The sequence below is a fragment of the Erinaceus europaeus genome, chromosome 4, assembly GCF_950295315.1.
Source record: "Erinaceus europaeus chromosome 4, mEriEur2.1, whole genome shotgun sequence".
Classification (NCBI taxonomy): Eukaryota; Metazoa; Chordata; class Mammalia; order Eulipotyphla; family Erinaceidae; genus Erinaceus; species Erinaceus europaeus.
In genome coordinates, this window is record NC_080165.1 from 67,440,202 (window position 1) to 67,461,152 (window position 20,951).

The 20,951-nt window shown below is 46.3% G+C and overlaps 1 protein-coding gene across 1 annotated transcript in view; it reads left to right on the forward strand.

Annotated features, from left to right (window-relative positions):
• PPP2R5D (protein phosphatase 2 regulatory subunit B'delta) overlaps positions 1-20,951 on the forward strand; it is a 28,931-nt gene that overhangs the window by 6,510 nt on the left and 1,470 nt on the right. Inside the window, exons 3-15 of the mRNA XM_007530435.3 lie at positions 16,277-16,481; positions 16,946-17,145; positions 17,228-17,338; positions 17,464-17,556; positions 17,935-18,065; positions 18,185-18,244; positions 18,353-18,461; positions 18,603-18,656; positions 19,283-19,453; positions 19,562-19,689; positions 20,306-20,407; positions 20,499-20,571; positions 20,709-20,825. Of these exons, the coding sequence (XP_007530497.1) occupies positions 16,277-16,481; positions 16,946-17,145; positions 17,228-17,338; positions 17,464-17,556; positions 17,935-18,065; positions 18,185-18,244; positions 18,353-18,461; positions 18,603-18,656; positions 19,283-19,453; positions 19,562-19,689; positions 20,306-20,407; positions 20,499-20,571; positions 20,709-20,825 (1,554 nt within the window). The remainder of the gene's footprint in view (positions 1-16,276; positions 16,482-16,945; positions 17,146-17,227; positions 17,339-17,463; positions 17,557-17,934; positions 18,066-18,184; positions 18,245-18,352; positions 18,462-18,602; positions 18,657-19,282; positions 19,454-19,561; positions 19,690-20,305; positions 20,408-20,498; positions 20,572-20,708; positions 20,826-20,951) is intronic.

Below are 20,951 nucleotides of genomic sequence, written 5' to 3' on the forward strand. Positions count from 1 at the left end.
TTCTGTGCTGTGGTCTCTGACTCTGTTTCTAGCTAAAACAATAAAAAAATAAAACAAGGATTTGGGGTTAACTTTGGTTTGCTTTTTTTCCTGAATACTTTTGATCCTTAACACTTTTGAGAGAATCAAGCACTTTTTTTTCATGCCATTTTAGGCCTCAGTTGAGTGATCAGAAGAAGCAGGGTAGGGTTTCCTCATTATTTTTTTTCTTTTGCCTCCAGGGTTATTGTTGGGGCTCTGGTGCCTGCACTACAAATTCACTGCTCCTGGAGGCTATTTTTCCCATTTTGTTGCCCTTGTTGTTACCCTGGTTGTTGTTGTTATTATTATTGTTATTGCTGTTGTTGGATAGGACAGAGAGAAATTGATAGAGATGGGGAGACAGAGAGGGAGAGAGAAAGACAGACACCTGCAGACCTGCTTCACCACCCGTGAAGTGACTCCTTGCAGGTGGGGAGCCAGAGACTCAAACCCCGATCTTTACACTGGTCCTTGTGCTTCACGCCATATGCGATTAACTGTTGTGCTACTGCCCAACCCCCGGTTTTCCTTATTCTATAGGGATGGGAGCAGAGGACCACAGGAAGCTGGATTCCTTCTTCCCAGGCTCCGACTCAGTAATCTGATCTTTCTCTAAGATAATCCTTATCACTTAATGTTGTAGTGATCTGTTTCCCTATGTTTCTCCCCACCAAACTGTGAACTCAGGGAAGGAGCTAGATGTTAGTCTGGGTGGCTTCTTCCCTGCACCCATGTGCTCATGCGTAGGTTAAGAGGGGGTCATCAGTAAATGCTTCTGGGGAGCCCCCCTACCTTCCTGCCCCAGGTTAATCTCCCCTTTAGGAATGATGATGTCTGAGGGACGCACAAGGGACTTGGTTAGGAACTGACAACTGACATTGAAAGCAACAAGAGAGGGTTGAAGAGATAGTTCATTTAGGTATGGCACATGCCCGGCAGGCCATGCTTGTGGCCTAGGTTTGAGCCCTGGTACTACATGGGAGGTGCTGTGACACTGGAGGATGCCCTGGTGCTGTGCTCGTGCTCATGCTTACACTTCCCTCCCACAACCCCCCCCCCCACAAAGGAAAAAGCAGCCCAGACTGGTGAACTTTGAAATTGTGCATGTGTAAGGCCCCTGCTCTTCAAAAAGATCAACAAGAGATTTAAGGATTTAAGGAGATAAAAAGAAATTATTAAGAGTTGCCTAACTCCTAGTAATTCAGCTATTAGGTAGGTTAGGTATCATTCCCAAAAAGTGGTGTGGTAAGGACCCCTGCCTTGTGCTATATGGCAGCTGGTACCATTCACAGCAGCACTTCAGTATAGTTACAGTGAAATAGTTCCAAGGACCAAGGAGACAGCCTAATGATTATGCAAAAACCTTTCATGCCTGAAACTCCAAAAGTCCTAGGTTCAATCCCCAGCACCACCATAAGCCAGAGATGAGCAGTACTCTGGTATAATTTTTTTTTTTTTTTTTGCCTCCAGGGTTATCACTGGAGCTCCTTGCCTGCACCACAGACCCACTGCTCCTGGAAGCCATTTTTTCCCCCATTTTTGTTACCCTTGTTATTGTTATAGTTGTTGGATAGGACAGAGAGAAATGGGAGTGAGGAGGGGAAGCCAGAGAGGGGGAAAGAAAGACACCTACAGACCTGCTTCACTGCTTGTGAAGTGCCTCTCCTGCAGGTGGGGAGCCAGGGGCTCGAACCAGGATCCTTACAGGGGAGTCACTTCACAGGCGGTGAAGCAGGTCTGCAGGTGTCTCTCTTTCTCTCCCCCTCTCTGTCTTCCCTTCCTCTCTCCATTTCTATCTAACAATGATGACATCAATAACAACAACAATAACTACAACAACAATAAAAAACAAGGGCAACAAGAGGGAAAATATAAAAAAAAAATTTTTAATTAAAAAAAATAAAAATAAGGTGAAATAATTCTGTGTGGGCACATTGTACCTGCTGTCTCGTGTGTTAGCTTGTGAGCTTCCTTGAGGCTGGAGGACATGGTTCCCTCCAGGCACCAGTATTTGACTTTAACAAGTGAGTGAAAAGGTGAATTAGTAAACAAAGTAACCAACTACAAATGAAAGCTGGAAAGAACCTTTGAGTTTAATCCCCTCCTTTCACAGGTGGGAAAACAGTTTCAAAATATATCCTGGGGGGGGGGGGGGCTGGGCAGTAGTGCAGTGGGTTAAGTGCACATGGCACAAAGCGCAAGGATCCTGGTTTGAGTCCCTGGCTCCCCACCTGCAGGGGGGTCCCTTCACAGGTGGTGAAGGAGGTCTGCAGGTGTCTACCTTTCTCTCCCCCTCTCTGTCTTTCCCTCCTCTCTTGATTTCTCTCTGTCCTATCCAACAACAACGACAATAATAGTAGTAACAACAGCAACAATAAACAACAAGGGCAACAAAAGGAAAAAATAGCCTCTAGGAGCAGTGGATTCGAAGTGCAGGCACCAAGCCCCAGCAATAACCTTGGAGGCAAAAAAAGAAAAAAAGAAAGAAACACAGTGGGACAACAAAGAAAAATAAAATCATATATATATATATATATATATATATATATATATATATATATGCAGTGACCAACTACTTTTCTATGCTTTTAAAAAATATTTCCTTTATTATTTATTGGATAGAAATTGAGAAGGAAAAGGGGGGATTGGAGGATTGAAAAGGAAAGGGAGAGAGAAAGTGGGTAGGGTTGATGGCGTAATGGTTATACAAACAGACTCTAATGCCTGAGGCTCCAAGGTCCCAAATTCAACCCCCCACACCACCATAAACCAGAGCTGAGCAGTGCTCCGGTAAAATAATAATAATAATAATAATAATAATAATAATTAAAAAATAGTAAATAAGAAATTAAAAAGTGTGAGAGATAGATACCTACCTACAGCACTACTTCACTGCTCATGAAACTTTCCCTACAGGTGGGGACCAGGGACTTGAACCCAAGTCCTCGTGCATTGTAACATGCACTTAACCAAGTGTGCCACCAAGGCCTCAACAGCTGGGATTTCTTCACTGCCCTTCTGGACAGTCTGCCAAAGTCAGTGGGCCAGCGTCAAGTCCTCTGGAAAAGGAGTGTTGAGTTCACCATGAGCTATGTCTTGTGAAACACTCATAAGTATGCCTCACCCGTATGCAGCATTTTGGAGATTCTGCTCCATGAGTTTCTAGAATTGCACCCATGTGGCTCCAGACAGAGAAAAGGTGGGAAAGTAGGGGTTGTGCTTTGAGGCCCAGGCTGACAAAAGTTGTTTGGCATGACCCTTCCCTTGTTCTTTTCTAGTCCAGAATTTGGGGTTCTTTCAAGTGACCCTAATAATGCACTACCAACATTTACTAAGTAGTTACTTATGTAGTGCTTTCCTGGGGAAGCCATAGTAAATTACTACAAACTGGGTGACTTTAAATAACAGAAATAGCACCATGTTCAGGCACAGGACTTGCAAAGAGTGAGGTTCTCAGTTGAAGCTGTAACACCACATACACCAGAGTGATACTCCATTTCTTTCTCATTATCAAATAAATGAATCTTATAAAATAAGGACAGGGGAGACAGCACAGTGGTTATGCAAAAGACTCTTATGCCTGAGGCTCCAAGTCCCAGGTTCAATCCCATCTCTCCTCCCCCAGTCTGCACTACCATAAGCCAGAGCTGAGCAGTACCCTGGTAAAATAAATGTCCCGGAGACAGCACAATAGTTATGCAAAAGACCTTCATGCCTGAGATTCTGAAGTCCCAGGTTCAATCTCCAGCATCACATAAGCCAGAGCTGAGCAGTGGTTTGGTTAAAAAAAAAAAAAAAAGATACAATTTCATTGATCTGGATGACTTTATTTCTATTCTTTCTTCCCTTCTTTCTATTCTTTCTTCCCTTTTTTTTTTTTTTTTTTTTTTTGCTTCCAGGGTTATCTCTGGGGCTTGGTACCTGCACCACAAATCCACCGCTCATGAAGGCCATTTTTTTACCCCTTTGTTGCCCTTGTTGTTGATCGGTGTTGTTACTATTATTGTTGTCATTGTTGGATAGGATAGAGAGAAATCAAGAGAGGAGGGGAAGACGGGGAGAGAAAGAGAGACACCTGCAGACCTGCTTCACTGCTTGTGAAGCGACTCCCCTGCAGGAGGGGAGTGAGGGCTCCAACCGGGATCCTTACACGGGTCCTTGCGCTTTGAGCCACGTGCGCTTTACTCGCTGCGCTACCGCCCGGCCCCTCTTTTCCTTTTTTGATAGAGATGAGAGGTAGGGAGAGTAAGACAGAGAGGAGAGACACCCATGGCACTGTTCAGTACTTGTGAGGTTTGTCCTCTGCAGGTGGGGACTGGGGTAACTAGCATGTGTGGTCTACCAGGTGGCCACCACCCAGCCTCTCTTACTTTTTTGCCTTGGCATTGCCAGTGTCTTGCACAAATGCAGTTTCATTGCTCTGACTGGACTTTTCCATGCAGATACACAGAGGCAGAGGGAAAGACACCATAGCACCAGCATTTCTGTAATCCCACTGTAATACTCCACCCCACCACCCCTAATGTGGTATTCTAGGACCTGAACCTGGGTCATCTGCATGGCAAACTGGTGAGCTATTTCTCTCTTTCTGTGTCTTTTTTTTTTTTTTTTTTTTTTTTTACTAGAGCACTACTCAGCTCTGGCCAATGGTGGGGTGGGGACTGAACCTGGAACTTGGGAGCCTCAGGTATGAAAGTCTGCTAGCATATGCTATCTACCCACAGCCCGTGAGCTATTTCTCTACCTAGTAAATTTTTTGCCTAGTTGAATTCTTTTTTTCTCACAAAGTGAAACACGGACTGAACATGAGGTATTGCACCAAAGCAAAGGACTCCGGAGAGGGAGGGAGGGGAAAGGAGGATAGGAAGAAAACTCTGGGGGCCTATTATATAATGAAATTGTATGCACGTGTCAATGATTACATTGTAAAGCATTAACCCCCTCAGTTAAAAAAAAATATTTTTAGGGCCAGGTGGTGGCGCACCTGGTTGAGCGCACGTTACAGTGCAAAAGGGGCCCAGGTTCGAGCCCCTGGTCCCCACCTGCAGGGGGAAAGCTTCATGAGTGGTGAAGCAGGGCTGCAGGTGTCTGTTTCTCTCTCTCCCTCTCTATCTTACCATCCCCTCTCAATTTCTGGCTATCTCTATCCAATAAATAAATAAAGCTAATACAAAAAATTATTTAAAATATTAAAAACAATTAATTTTTTTAAAAAATATTTATTTATTTATTTTCCTTTTTGTTGCCCTTGTTGTTTTTTTATTGTTGTAGTTATTGTTGTTGTTACTGATGTCGTTGTTGTTAGGTAGGACAGAGAGAAATGGAGAGGGGAGGGGAAGACAGAGAGGGGGAGAGCAAGAGACACCTGCAGACCTGCTTCACCGCCTATGAAGGAGAGACGGGGAGTCGGAGAGCAGGGGAGTCGGGGGCTCGAGCTGGGATCCTTATGCCAATCCTTCTGCTTTGCGCCACCTGTGCTTGGTGCCAAGTGCACGTAACCCACTGTGCTACCTCCCGACTTCCTTTTTTCTTCTTTTTAAGAGCCAAATAAAAAGTTGCCGTGACTTGTTCCCTAATTTTGGCAGATTGTGTGCCTCATCTTCTTGTGGCGCTCTCTCTCTCTTTTTGCCTTTGTCTTTTTTTAAAAAAATTTTTATTATATTTATTTATTTTTCCTTTTGTTGCCCTTGTTTTTTATTGTTGTTGTAGTTGTAGTTATTGTTGTCATTGTTGTTGGATAGGACAGAGAGAAATGGAGAGAGGAGGGGAAGACAGAGGGAGAGAGAAAGATAGACACCTGCAGACCTGCTTCACCGATTGTGAAGCGACTTCCCTGCAGGTGGGGAGCCGGGGGCTCGAATCGGGATCCTTGGGCTGGTCCTTGCACCACATGCGCTTAACCTGCTGTGCTACCACCTGTCTCCCGACTTCGACTTTAAAAAAAAAAATTATTACATTTATTTTAAAATGGAGACATTAACAAAACTATAGGATAAAAGGGGTACAACTCCACACAATTCCCACCACCAGATCTCCATATCCCTCCCCTGATAGCTTTCCTATTCTTTATCCCTCTGGGAGTATGGACCCAAGGTCATTGTGGGATGCAGAAGGTGAAAGGTCTGGCTTATATAATTGCTTCCCTGCTGAACATGGGCATTTTTTTTTTTTTTTTGTATACCAGAGTACTGTTCAGCTCTGGTTTACGATGGTAGTGGGGTTTGAACCTGGGACTCAGGCATGAGAGTCTCTTAGCATAACCATTATTCTATCTACCTCCACCTTCTATTTTTATTTAAATTATCTTTATTTATTGGAAAGAGACAGCCTGAAATTGAGAGGGTAAGGGTAGATGGGGTTGTGTGTGTGGTGGCACACCTAGTTGAGTGCACATGTTACAATGCTTAAGGGCTTGGGTTCATGCCCCCAGTCCTTGTAGGGGGAAAGCTTCATTAGTGGTGAAGCAGTGCTACAGGCGTCTTTCTGTCTCTTTTCCTCTCGATTCCCCCTTATTCTCAATTTCTGACTGTATCTATCAAATAAATAAAAAAGATAATAAAAAAATTTAGGGAGTCGGGCAGTAGTGCAGCAGGCTAAGTGCACATGGCACAAAGCGCAAGGACCGGCATAAGGATCCCGGTTCGAGCCCCTGGGTCCCCACCTGTAGGGGAGTCACTTCACAAGTGGTGAAGCAGGTCTGCAGGTGTCTATCTTTCTCTCCTCCTCTCTGTCTTCCCCTCCTCTCTCCATTTCTCTCTGTCCTATCCAACAATGACAACAACAATAACAACAATAGTAACTACAACAATAAAACAAGGGCAACAAAAGGGAATAAATAGAAATTTAAAAAAAATTTTAGGGTCCAGGTGGTGGCACACCTAGTTAAGCACCCACATTACAATGTGCAAGGACCCAGGATCAAGCCCCTGGTCCCCACCTGCAGGGGAAGCTTCACAAGTGGTGAAGCAGGGCTACAGGTGTCTCTCTGTCTCTCTCTCCCTCTCCCTTCTCAATTTCTCTCTGTATCCAATAATCAAAAACCAAAATAAAGTAAAAATTTTAAAAAATTTGAAAAAAGAGAGAGGGAAATACCTATGACACTGCTTCACCACTCACAAAGCTCTCCCCCCAGGTGGGGACTGGGGACTTGAACCCCGATCCTTGTACATTGTAATGTGGGTGGGCAACCAGGTATGCCAGCACCTGGTCCCCTTCCGTGGCTTTTTTTTTAATCCCATTTTTTAAAATCTCTAGTGCCAAACATAATGCTGGCTGAATAAATGGAGGAAGTGCTGTGGCTAGAGTGTTGGACTTAATAAAGCATGGCATCCCAGGTTTGATCCCTGGCGTTCTATGTGCCAGAATGATGTCACCCTTGCCCCTTCTCTTTCTTTCTTTCTCTCTTTTTTTCTTTCTTTTGTCTCCAGGGTTATTGCTGGGGCTCAGTGCCTGCACTATGAACCCACTGCTTCTGGAAGCCATTTTTTAAAAAACTTTAAAAATATATATTTATTCCCTTTTCTTGCCCTTGTTATTTTATTGTTGTAGTTATTATTGTTGTTGTTATTGTTGTCATCATTGTTGGATAGGACAGAGAGAAACGGAGAGTAGAGGGGGTAGAGAAAGATAGACACCTGCAGACCTGCTTCACCGCCTGTGAAGCGACTCCCCTGTAGGTGGGGAGCCAGGGGCCCGAACCAGGATTCTTACGCCAGTCCTTGCACTTTGTGCCATGTGCACTTAACCTGCTGCACTACCGCCCGACTTCCCTCTTTTTAAAAAAATAATAATTTTTATATTTATTTCCCTTTTGTTGCCCTTTTTTTAAAAAAAAATATATTTTATTTATTTATTAATGAGAAATATAGGAGGAGAGAGAGAAAGAACCAGACATCACTCTGGTACATGTGCTGCTGGGGAACGAACTCAGGACCTGATACTTGAGAGTCCAGTGCCTTAGCTATTGCGCTACCTCCCAGACCACCCCCTTTTTTTTTTGTAGTAGTAGTTGTTATTGATGTCATTGTTGTTGGATAGGACAGAGAGAAATGGAGAGAGGAGGGGAAGAGAAAGATAGACACCTGTAGACCTGCTTCACTGCTTGGGAAGTGACTCTGGGGCTCGAACCAGGATCCTTACCCTGGTCTTTGCGCTTTGCACCACGTGCACTTAACCCGCTGTGCTACCGCCCGAAACTCATGGAGGCCACTTTCCCCCCTCATTTTTGTTGTGTTTGTTGTTGTTATTGTTGTTGTTGTTGGACAGAACAGAGAGAAATCAAGAGGGGGGGAAGACGGGGTGTGTGGGGGTGGAGAAAGACACCTGCTTCATCTCTTGTGAAGTGACCCCCCTGCAGGTGGGTAGCTGGGAGCTGTTCTGAACTGGGTTCCTTAGCCAGTCCTTGCACTTCATGCCATGTGCACTTAACCCACACTACTGCCTGGCCCCCTCTCTTTTTTCCCCCACTAGGATTATTGCTGGGCCTTTGTGCCTGCATGATGATGTCACTGCTCCTGACAGCAGTACTTCTGAGAGAGAGAGAACAAGAGTATTGCTCTACTGCATGTGAAGCTCCCTCCCCCATATAAGTAGAGAGCAGAGTTGTGACCCCATATCCTTGAGCATGGTAATGAGTGTGCTCTGCTGGGTGTGCAACCACCCAGCTCCTTTCCTACTTTCTTTTTTCAACCAGGGCACTGCTCATCTCTGGCTTCTGGTGGTACTGGGGATTTAATCTGTGACCTCAGAGCCTCTGCCATGGAAGTCTTTTTGCATAATCATTATTCTTCCTCCCCCAGCCCTTCCTCTCTTTCTCTTTCTTGTTAGCAAATAAATACATTTTTCATAATAATAAATTAAGAAAGAATTAAGCACAGCTAGATAGAACTTTTTTTAACAAATATTTTTTAATATTTATTTATTCCCTTTTGTTGCCCTTGTTGTTTTATTGTTGTAGTTATTGTTGTTATTGATGTTGTCATTGTTGGATAGGACAGAAAGAAGTAGAGAGAGGAAGGGAAGACAAAGAGGGGGTGAGAAAGACACCTGCAGACCTGCTTTACCGCTTGTGAAGCCACTCCCCTGAGGTGGGAGCCGGGGGCTCAAACCAGGATCCTTACACCAGTCCTTGCACTTTGCGCCACCTGCGCTTAACCCACTGTACTACCGCCTGACTCCCTAGATAGAGCTCTTGATGTCAGTGATTTTTAAATTTAAAATGATGTCTAGCTAATTAATTCATGATGCAAAAGTTATAGCACCAGTCTTTGTCCACTTCACTGCTAAATTCTTCTTTCTCTTGTACTTAAGTTCTTTTACTGTTTCTATTTGATGTTTAAATATTTGGACTTAATTATTCAGAGTGGCTATGTTAGGATCAAGTTGAACAGGGATTGGTCGAGACTAGGCAAGTTTATTTGCAATCTCCTGAGTGCCTCCTCGATTGCCGGGGTCCTGAATCCAGAAAGACTTCTTGGAGTTAGGATCCTGCTGAGATTATAAATGTAGGAAGTGAGACTGGGGAAATAGTAGCTGGCAGAGTTCCAGGTGTGCATGCCTGAGGCTCCCTGATTCCTAGCTCTACATGTTTTGGAGTGGTGCTCTGACCCATTATTTCTCTATATATGAAAATTATTTCATATGAAGTAATATATATATTTATATATATTTTTTCCTTCCCCCGCCAAGGTTATTGCTAGGTCTCAGTGCTGGCATTATGAATTTGCTGATCCTGGCAGCCATTTTTACCTCTTTTTTTTTTTTCTTTCTATTTTATTTTTATTTGACAGAACAGAGAGAAATTGAGAGGGGAGGAGAGATAGAGAGGGAGAGAGAAAGAGACATCTGCAGACTTACTTTGCCTTTCATGAAGTGTCCTCTCTGCAAGTGGGGAGCGGGGGCTTGAAATAGGATCTTTGTGCATGTTGATTTGTACACTTAACTGAGTGTGCCACCACTGAGCCCCCTAAAGTAAATATTAAAAAATAAAATAAAGTTAGGGTCAGAGGAAAGAATTCAGTGTGTTTGAGCATACACAGTATTAATATACCTGGAGCTCCAAAGTCCCAGGTTTGATCCCTGGCACCACCATAAGCAAGAGCTGAGCAGTGTTCTGGTATGTGGGCCTAAAAGTAAACAGATCTTCAAAAAAAAAAAAAAAGTAATAGTAAAACTGAGAGGTGAAAGTGCTTTAGGAATGGGACCAGGCTGGCCATGGCCAGGAATGGGTGGAGGGGGAGGTGGCTGGATTTCCACTGACCTATGTTCACTCTGCTCTGTTGGCTGTAGAAGCTTCTCTAGGGGACTCACCTGCTTTCACATCAGCCTAGGCCAGCGGAGGAGAAGCTAGAAGCTGAACAGATGAATGGGCCAAGGAATGGACAGCTCAAAGAGGCTTGGCAGCCAAGGGCTTTGTTGGCTGTACTGGCTGTCTCAGACGCTTCTTGTTTCTGTGACCCATGAACTAGTGGTGCTTATAAAACCAGGGTGGCCTGGGGGTGGGGGGTAAGGGGGGAGTGCAGGGTAGCTCAAGCTGGCTTAGTGGCTCTCTGGCCACTCTAGCCTGTGGTAACATACTCTTACTAAGCAAGAGACCTTAGGCATCAGCTCATTGGGTGGCTTTTTAAGTTTTAGTTTTCAGCCACACAATCTTCAGTTCTCTTGAAACCTTACTTGGAGACTGGGTTGGGAAAGCACCGACCTAGTCCAACCCCCTCCCAGTTAGCAGAAAAGATTGAGGCCATGCTTTTCCCTTTCTGGGAAAGCTGCCCTGTTTCTCTGGAAGTCCCTTCAGTAAGGAGTTCCTGGAGGTGCGGGACATGTACAGTCTTACAAGAGAGGAGAGGAAGGGCTTGTTCTGCCTCAGCCTTGTTCCTCAGCTGCCACTGAGCCCCTCACCCTAGAGCCACTAGTGCCCTTGCTTCTCCACAGCTCCTGCTACAGCTCAGCAGTGTTCAGTGCCCGGGTTCCTGAGTCAGGACACTGAGGGATCTGTGGGCAGGGCTGATTTTCATTGATGCCTGTTAGGTGCCAGTGCTGAGGGGGCCCAGGAGGTGTGGTCGTCATGGACTAGCTGTCTAGTGAGGGAATGCTACACAGAGTGCCTAAGAGGTATCCCTGATTGGAGGTAGAGAGCATAATAGTCATGCAAAGAGGCTTTCATGCCTCAGGCTCCAAAGTCCCAGGTTCAGTCACCAGCACCACCATAAACCACAGCTGAGTGTTCTGGGAGGGTGGGGGGGATAATACAAAAGAAAATTAAAAAAAAAAAAAAGGTGTTCCTGGGGATGACCACAGAACTGATTGAGACAGGCAAACAGGTAGGAGGGTTGGGTATGGGAAGCAGGCAGAGAGGGGCTGGAGTGATCAGAGAAGACTTTTGGGGAGAAAGTATGGCATAAGCTGGATCTTGAAAGGATAGGACACCCCACCTGCGGGGTGGGGGGGAGCTTCTGCAGGTGTTTCTCTTTCTTCCTCTCTATCTCTCCTCCACTCTCAATTTCTCTTTGTCCTATCCAATAAAAAAATAATAAATTAATAAATAAATGAAAAATGGCCGCCAGGAGTGGTGGATTTGTCATTCAGGCACTGAGCCCCAGTGATCACCCTGGTTGTGGATGGGGGTATATGGGGGGTGGGGGGTACTTTTTTACACTCTACCAGGTAAGCCATCTCTTCTGCTCCAGAAATCCTTTTTTCTTTGTGATAGGTTCATTAGCCTTGTTTAAGTATTACTGTTGTAGCTATATTTTATTTTAATGAGAGAGACAGAGACAGACCAGAGCACTGCTCAGCTCTGGCTTGTGGTAGTGCTGGGGATTGAACATGGGATCTAGGAGCTCAGGCATGAAAGTCTTTTTGCGTAACCATTATGCTGTCTCCCCAGCCCTAAGTATTACTGTTTTTATTGAGAACATGCTAGTTTATAAGACTGTATATATTTTAGTACATTTTCACACCTTTAAAATATGTGTTACCGCACCACACACACAAAGATACGGTATTTTCTTGGGTTCACTTATTTAATTTAATTAATTTATTGCCACTAGGGTTATCAAGTCCAGGCTGTGTAAGCCTACACTCTTGGCCCCAGGTAAGGGTTGATTGTTCCTACAAAGGATAAATTGAGGGGCTGGGCAGTGGTGCACCTGGTTAAGCACACATAGTATGATATATAAGGACCCGAGTTTTGAGACCCCGGCTCCCCACCTGCAGAGAGGGTCTGTTTCACAAGTAGTGAAACTGGTCTTCAGGTAATCTCTCTCTCTCTCTCTTTCTCTCTGTTTCCCCCTCCTTTCTTAATTTCTCTGTCCTATTCAATAAAACAGGAAAGAAAAAAAAATGGCTGTAGGAGCAGTGGATTTGTAGTCTGGGCATCAAGCCCCAGAGATTACTCTAGGGGGAAAAAGTTAAGTGGAGACTCAGAGCTGCTGAAACTGATGCACATTAAACTGTGACCTCCCTCCAACCTTCTGTTTCTCTCCCCTGCCTCCCACTGAGGTGTAATCTCTCTGCTATATGCAGGAAAAGAGACCCCGGGGTACCTTGTAGTGTTTAATCAAAATTACCTTGACTGAGTGCTGGTCACAGCAGAAGTGTGTGATGGTTGCTCTTTCCCCCACTTCCTTGCTATTTCCCTTGTCCAACTGATGTCTGAGACTATTGTTTTAGGCAAAGGAGAAGACAAGATGGCCAAAGTGATAAGGCAACACTGACCCACAGCTCTGCTCTTTGCCGGACCCAGTGCTCCTTTCCTCTGACCCCCATAAAGGTCGCAAGTTTAGCTTTATCTATTTACCAGAACACTGCCTAGCTCTGGTAAATAGTGGTACTGGGGATTGAACCTGGATCTTAGAGCCTCAGGCATGAAAGTCTATTGTATAACCACTAGGTATCTCCCTGGTCCTTGACATAATTTCTCTTAAAGATTTATTTATTGGGGGCTGGGTCATAGTGCATCCAGTAGAGCACATACTATCATGCTCAGGGACCTGGGTTCAAACCCTTGGACCCCGCCTGCAGGGAGGAAGCTTCATGAGTACTGAAACAGTGTTGCAGGCCTCTCTCCTCTCCCCTCCCTTCCCCCTCTCTCTATATGATTTATTTATTTATTTATTTATTTTTAAATATTTATTCTTTTGTTGCCCTTGTTTTATTGTTGTAGTTACTACTGTTGTTATTGATGTCGTCGTTGTTGGATAGGACAGAGAGAAATGGAGAGAGGAGGGGAAAACAGGGGGAGAGAAAGACAGACACCTGCAGACCTGCTTCACCACCTGTGAAGCGACTCCCCTGCAGGTAGGGGGCTGGGGGCTCGAACCAGGATCTTTCTGCTGGTCCTCGCGCTTTACGCCACCTGCGCTTAACCCCCTGCGCTATCGCCCGACTCCCATATGATTTATTAGAGAGAAAGTGCATCACTGACACATGCAATGCCAGGGATTGAAGTCAGGATGCCATGTTTGAGAGTCTGGTGCTTTATCCACGGTGCTACCTTCTGGGATGCTCAACAAAATTGTTATGATAATAAAAAGCTTAGAGCATACACATTATACTATTCCTGGCTTTTCCCCTTTACCCATCCCAGAGGATTTCACATCCTTACTGTAAGGAGTTAAGAGTTGGCACAGGGGTTGGGGTGGTAAGGACAGGGGTTGGGGTGGTAAGGACAGGGGTGGCAGCTTTACCTGTGGGCCACCCCACTGAATGGGGTGATACTTGGTCCTACTGCTGCTTCTGGTTGGGGGCAAGGGCTCAGTCTCTCTTCTCTCCCCAAAGGGGCTATCCTGGACAGTCTGAGAATACCTGTGGGTGGAATGTCCTGCAAACATCAATGTTTAGGCTTCTGACAGTGGACTTTGTGCATCTGTCACACTTGTGTCTGAAGTAAACGAGTGAATTTTTTTTTTTTTTTTGCCTCCATGATTATTGCCAAGGCTTGGTGTTTGTACCACGAATCCACTGCTCCTGGAGGCCATTTTTTCCCTTTTGTTACCCTGGTTATTTTACCATTGTGGTTATTATTATCATTGTTACTGATGTCATTGTTGCTGGATAGGACAGAGAGAGATGGAGAGAGGAGGGGCAGACAGAGGGGGAGAGAAAGACAGACAACTGCAGACCTGCTTCACTGCTTGTGAAGCGACTCCCCTGCAGGTGGGGGGCTAGGGGCTACGTCCGGGGGCTCTAACCAGGATCCTTTAGGCAGTCACCGCGCTTTGTGCCATGTGTGCTTAACCCACTGTGCTACCGCCCAACCCCCAACAGTGAGTTTTTAAAAATTAAACACACCTCCTACCTTATGGTTTTGTTCGTTAATCCTTTCTTAAATTAAAAAAAAAAAAAAATTAAGCACACATGGGGAGTTGGATGGTAGCTCAGCGGGTTAAGTGCACGTGGCCCAAAGGGTAAGGACCCGCATAAGGATCCTGGTTCGAGCTCCTGGCTCCCCACCTGCAGGGGAGTCGCTTCACAAGCGATGAAGCAGGTCTGCAGGTGTCTGTCTTAACAACTCCTCTTCTCTGTCTTCCCCTCCTCCATTTCTCTGTGTCCTTTTTTTTTTTTTTTTTTTTTTACCAATGCTCAGCTCTGGCTTATGGTGGTGCGGGGGATTGAACCTGGGACTTTAGAGCCTCAGGCATGAGAATCTCTTTGCATAACCATTATGCTATCTACCCCTACCCCATTTCTGTGTCCTAACACCTACGACATCAATAACAACAATAATAACTACAACAATAAAACAAGGGCAACAAAGGGGAATAAATATTTTAAAAAATTGGATACACACATTGTATTTCTTCTGTTATAACATGTGTGCTCAACCAGGTGTGCCACCACCTGGCCCCATATTTCTTCTATTATAAAAGGTGTGTATAAGGGGGCTGAATTATCATTCTCAAGGACTGGGGTTCCAGCCCCTGCTACCCACCTGTAGTGAGGGTGCTCCATGAGCAGTGAAGCAGGTCTGCAGGTGTCTATCTTTTTATCTCCCTTCTCCTCTCATTTCTCTGTCGTATCAAAAAAAAAAAAAAAAAAGAAAGAAAAAAGAAAGGGGAAAAATAGCTGCTGGGAGCGACAGACTCATAGTGCCAGCACCAAGCTTCAGCAATAACCCTGTTGGCAATAAAACAAATAAATGATTTTTTAAAATCCAGTTTATGGTTAAAGACTGGCCCCCACTTCATTGGAAGAAGCTTTAGTGCTGTGGTGTCTTTCCCTTTCACCTTCTGCCTATCTAAAAAAGTCAGCCTGGAGAGGTAAAGACAGTAACAAAAAAGGTCTAGTCTTCATCTTTCACCATATAATTGATCTCTTCTACCTGATTTATTCCCCCAGCTTCCTTTATGGTAGTCACTATTTAACTTGTACAGTCAGAGTTTTTGTTTTCTTTTGTCCTTTTGTTTTATTTTTCCACCTATAAGTGATATCAAAGTATTTCTCTGACTTATTTTTAAAAATATTTATTTATTCCCTTTTGTTGCCCTTGTTTTGTTGTAGTTATTACTGTCATTGTTAGATAGGACAGAGAGAAATGGAGAGAGGAGGGGAAGACAGAGGGGGAGAGAAAGATAGACACCTGCAGACCTGCTTAGCCACTTGTGAAGTGACTCCCCTGCAGGTGGGGAGCCGGGGGCTCCAAATGGGGTCCTTATGCTGGTCTTTGTGCTTTGCGCCACCTGGGCTTAACTCACTGTACTATCGCCCGACTCCCCTCTCACTTATTTTTTACCAGAGCACTGTTCAGCTTTGGCTTATGAGAGTGCAGGGAATTGAACCTGGGACTTTGGAGTCTCAGGCATGAAAGTCTCTCTGCATAACCAGTGTGCTATCTACCCCCTATTTATTATTTTTCAGCAGAGCACTGCTCAGTTCTGGCTTATGGTGATGCTGGGAGCGGAACCTCAAGCCTTTGATGCCTTAGGCATGAAAGCCTTTTTGCGTAACTGTTATGCTGTATCCCCAGCCCTCCAGTTTATATTAATTTTTTAATTTAATAGCTGAGTAGTATGAATGAATTATTTGGAAGGCTCCTGATGCATAGGTAGTGGGCATCACTTTAGGAAATATCGCTGCTTGACCACTACCTCCCAGGGCTTGTCATTAGTAGCCTTTCGCTCTAGTTTTATTCCTTCAGGCCAGGAGGCTGCTGCCCCCTGTGTAGGCAATAATGAACTGTGGGGGAGCTGGTGACCCAGGCCCAAGGTGGGAGGCAAATCTTAGAGAATGGACTTCAATGATACACTTGTTTGAACAGGTCCAGCCCCAGTCACAACCCCAGTCCCAGTCTCAGACTCCTTCATCCAACAAACGTCCTAGCAACAGCACCCCACCACCAACACAGCTCAGCAAAATCAAGTACTCAGGGGGCCCCCAGATTGTCAAGAAGGAGCGCCGGCAAAGCTCCTCCCGCTTCAACCTCAGCAAAAACCGGGAGCTGCAGAAGCTTCCAGCCCTAAAAGGTACTTGGGCATGGGGTTGGGGGACTTTGAGGCAACACAATGTAAAGCAGATACTAGGCCTACCCCATATGATAGGGCCAAAGACAGCCCCAGGGGGAACTCCACAGGTCATGAGTGGTGCTTTGGTGTCTCTTCCTCTCTATAAATATAAAAAATTGGACCAGGAGGCTGCTCATTATATCACAGATGTCTGAAGCCCTTGGTACAATTCTCAGCACCACATATAGGGAAGTTAAAAAAAAAAAAGGCACTTAGAGAAGGTCAAGGGGGCTAGTGCGCCTGGTATTGGTGGAATGGAGGATCTGGGGTGCTATGGGGAGTAGGAGTTGTAGAGAATGAGGGTGTGTTCTCTTGGGACTGGATGTCGGAGCAGGATGAGGAAAGCCCTGCAAGGGGAGCAGGGGATAGCATTGGAAGGCTGGAGGTTCTTACTGTGAACCCCCTCTCCCCACCTCCACCCCCAGATTCACCAACCCAGGAGCGGGAGGAGCTGTTCATCCAGAAGCTCCGCCAGTGCTGTGTCCTCTTTGACTTTGTGTCAGACCCACTCAGTGACCTCAAATTCAAGGAGGTGAAGCGGGCAGGACTCAACGAAATGGTGGAGTACATCACCCATAGCCGCGATGTTGTCACTGAGGCCATTTACCCTGAGGCTGTCACCATGGTGGGCACAGGGGGAGAACAGACGGGGAGGGGGGGCACTGTAGAAGGCCCGACAGAGCTGTAACCTGGGTGTTCCCCTTCAGTTTTCTGTCAACCTTTTCCGGACCCTGCCACCTTCATCGAATCCCACCGGGGCAGAATTTGACCCCGAGGAAGATGAGCCCACTTTGGAAGCCGCCTGGCCACATCTCCAGGTATCAGGCATGGGGGCAGCTTGGTCCTGAGCACAAGGAATGCGGTAGTCTCTGATCTGCAGCAAGGGGTAGCTCCCAGTCCCTGGGGGAACTCCTCCCAAGTGGATGTTCCTTTCCCCTTGCAGCTTGTGTACGAGTTTTTCTTACGTTTCCTTGAGTCTCCTGATTTCCAGCCAAATATTGCCAAGAAGTACATTGACCAGAAGTTTGTCCTTGCTGTGAGTCTCTGACCTTCCTGTTTTTTCCCCTTGTTCTCTTCCATGAACTCTAGCCACCCTTGTTCTAATTCCAGCTCATTCTTACAGTGAATATATTGGGTCTTAGTTGTATTGTATGAGGGGTTGAACAAATCTACTCTGTCCTTAAGAGTCTCCCAGCATAGTGGAAGGAAGCAGAAGAGCAACACGCTAGGGTGTGCAAACAGGCACGTCTGGATATCACCCCATTGGGTGGAGTGATATAATGGAACTGCTCTCTCTAGATACCTGACCCCATGCCCTAATCCAGAGAACCCAGGGATTCTCCTGGCCAATAGCCCATGTCACTCCAGTGCTGGTCCTGCATCATTTGCCTTCTTCCCTTCATCTTGCTCCAAGCTCCTGGACCTGTTTGACAGTGAGGACCCTCGAGAGCGGGATTTCCTCAAGACTATTTTGCATCGCATCTATGGCAAGTTCTTGGGGCTGCGGGCTTACATCCGTAGGCAGATCAACCACATCTTCTACAGGTGAGGCCAGGAGCCTGGACTTAGGAACAAAGCAAGGCCTGCGGAACTGGGAGGTGGGCACAACTGCAGAATGCTAGAGGCCATCAGGGGTTGTCAGGAGAGCCTTTTCCTTCCCTCAGGTTCATCTATGAGACAGAACATCATAACGGGATTGCTGAGCTCCTGGAGATCCTGGGCAGGTGAGAAGTGGGGTGGTGCACAGATAGCTGAAAATGATAGAATCTGTACATCGATCTTGGGTCTTTGGTCCTTACAATCACTCTCCCCCCTGCCCCCCTACTCCCTAGTATTATCAATGGCTTTGCCCTGCCCCTTAAAGAAGAGCATAAGATGTTCCTTATCCGTGTCCTGCTTCCCCTTCACAAGGTCAAGTCCCTGAGTGTCTACCACCCACAGGTGAGCTGCTTTCCCACCAGGGAGGGCAGAGGGAGTGGGTGTTTCTTCTGTATACCTCCTCCAGCCTGGGCTCTTGTTTTGTCACTGACCTGGGACCTCCTCAGTCCTGTAACTCACTTCTTCTACCTCAACCTTTTGCAGCTGGCATACTGTGTGGTACAGTTCCTGGAGAAGGAGAGCAGTCTGACTGAGCCAGTAAGTCCTCTTCTGAGTCCAGGACCCACCTCTTCTGTCAGTAGTTCATGCCAGTGTCTACTTGTGGAGCAGTGCCATAAGCAGATGCTTGGGAGGGGTGTAGTCTGATAGGTGACGGTTTTCTTGCTGAAGAAGCAAAACCTTTATACACCTAGGAAAACAGATGCAAACCCAGGTAATCGGAACAGTTGGCTGAGGCCACTCAAACTATGCCCACCCTTCCCCTCTACCCCTACCCCCTGGGTGAGGGGACCAGGTCATGAAGGCTTTCTGGAGAGCTGGGTGGGTGCTGGGAATTTTAGCCCCACAGTGTTCTCGTTCTCTCTCTCTAGTCTCCAGGGTTATTGCTGGGGCTCAATGCCAGCACTATGAATCCACTGCCCCTGGCAGCTTTTAAAAAATTTTTTTCCATTTTATTGGATAAAAGAGAGAAATTGAGAGGGGAGAGAAAGACACTGCTTTACCGCTTTGTGAACACATTTGTAAAGTGGGAACCCCCTCCCCCTGCAGGTGGGGAGTCAGGGGCTAAAACTTGGATCCTTACACAGGTCCTACGCTTCGTACTATGTGCACTTAACCCGGTACACCACCACCCAACCCCACACCGTGGTTTTTTCTTTCCACAGGTGATTGTCGGACTCCTCAAGTTCTGGCCCAAGACCCACAGCCCTAAAGAGGTGATGTTCTTGAATGAGCTGGAGGAGATTCTGGATGTCATCGAACCGTCAGAATTCAGCAAAGTGATGGAACCACTCTTTCGCCAGCTTGCCAAGTGTGTCTCTAGCCCCCACTTCCAGGTGAGGCACCCCATTCTAGCAAAGCCCAGCCCCTGCCTCCCCCCAAACTGAGGCAGGTCTTCGGCAAAGCAAGCCATAGCCCCACTGAGTCCCGCCTGTCCCCACCAGGTGGCAGAGCGTGCTCTCTATTACTGGAACAACGAGTACATTATGAGCCTGATCAGTGACAATGCTGCCCGGGTCCTCCCCATCATGTTCCCTGCACTCTACAGAAACTCCAAGAGCCATTGGAACAAGTAGGGTGCTACAATGGAGCAGGGTGGGGTGGGGAGGCTGGTTTTGGAGTCTGTACGGGCATGGGAATAGTAGAGCCAGTGGTCTCACCTGTCACTCAACAAGTCGGGCTGATGCTCAGCGCACACTGAGAGGTCCTCAAGAAGACAGAACAGATACTCATCCAAGGGGTCTTTATGATGGCAAATAGCAAAGCAGTGGATTGTATTATATCTCTTCCTGCAGTCAGATAATCTACAGCTTTTGGAGACTTTATTCCATGCTGTGAGAAGCTGGTGTGCTTCTTTTAGATTATTTTTAATCCCAGTATTGTAAAGAGGCTTTCCTGCTAAAAGTATGTGCACTGGGGCCATCAGTGTAGGCTAGAGAGCAGGAAGTGGTAGGTCTTGGAGCATAAGGTGATGGGAAGAATAGAACAGTAGACCACTATTTGTAAAGGCTCTGAAACACCAAATTGCAAGTCATCTCTCTAGATAAGCTTCCACTGTACTTCTGAAAGGGAAGTAGAAGACAAGAAAACTCTTAACAGAGGCACCTCCTAGAAGAGAGCACATTGGGGTCCTGGCACTGAGGCCAGGCTCTGGCTTGCCACAGCTCATCTTTCCTTCCTGGTGGCAGGACAATCCATGGGCTGATCTACAATGCTCTCAAACTGTTCATGGAGATGAATCAGAAGCTGTTTGATGACTGTACACAACAATATAAGGCAGAGAAGCAGAAGTGAGTAGCTAATTGAAGGATGTCTTCTTCCACCACTAGCCCCCTTGGTTTTCCCGTTAGGTTCAACTCCAATTCTGTCCTTTTCCTTCAGGGGCCGATTCCGAATGAAGGAAAGAGAAGAAATGTGGCAAAAGATTGAGGAGCTGGCCCGACTTAACCCCCAGGTGAGGTTTTTCTGCTGTCACCATGGATGGAGAGGTCCATCTTGGGCTGGGGGATGGCCTTGTTTGAGGAATATCAGACAAGCTCACAAACATGTGGTTGGATCTCACTACTTGTCCATGCCTCCTTCCCTTCTCAGTATCCCATGTTCCGAGCCCCTCCACCACTGCCTCCTGTGTACTCAATGGAGACAGAAACTCCCACGGCAGAAGACATTCAGCTTCTGAAGAGGACAGTGGAGACAGAAGCTGTGCAGGTGGGAGAGAACAGGGGCAAGGCAGGGCAGGATGGGAGCAAAGATCAAAGACAGCTCTGAAGGGAGTCGGGCGGTAGCGCAGCGGTTAAGCGCAGGTGGCACAAAGCTCAAGGACCGGTGTAAGGA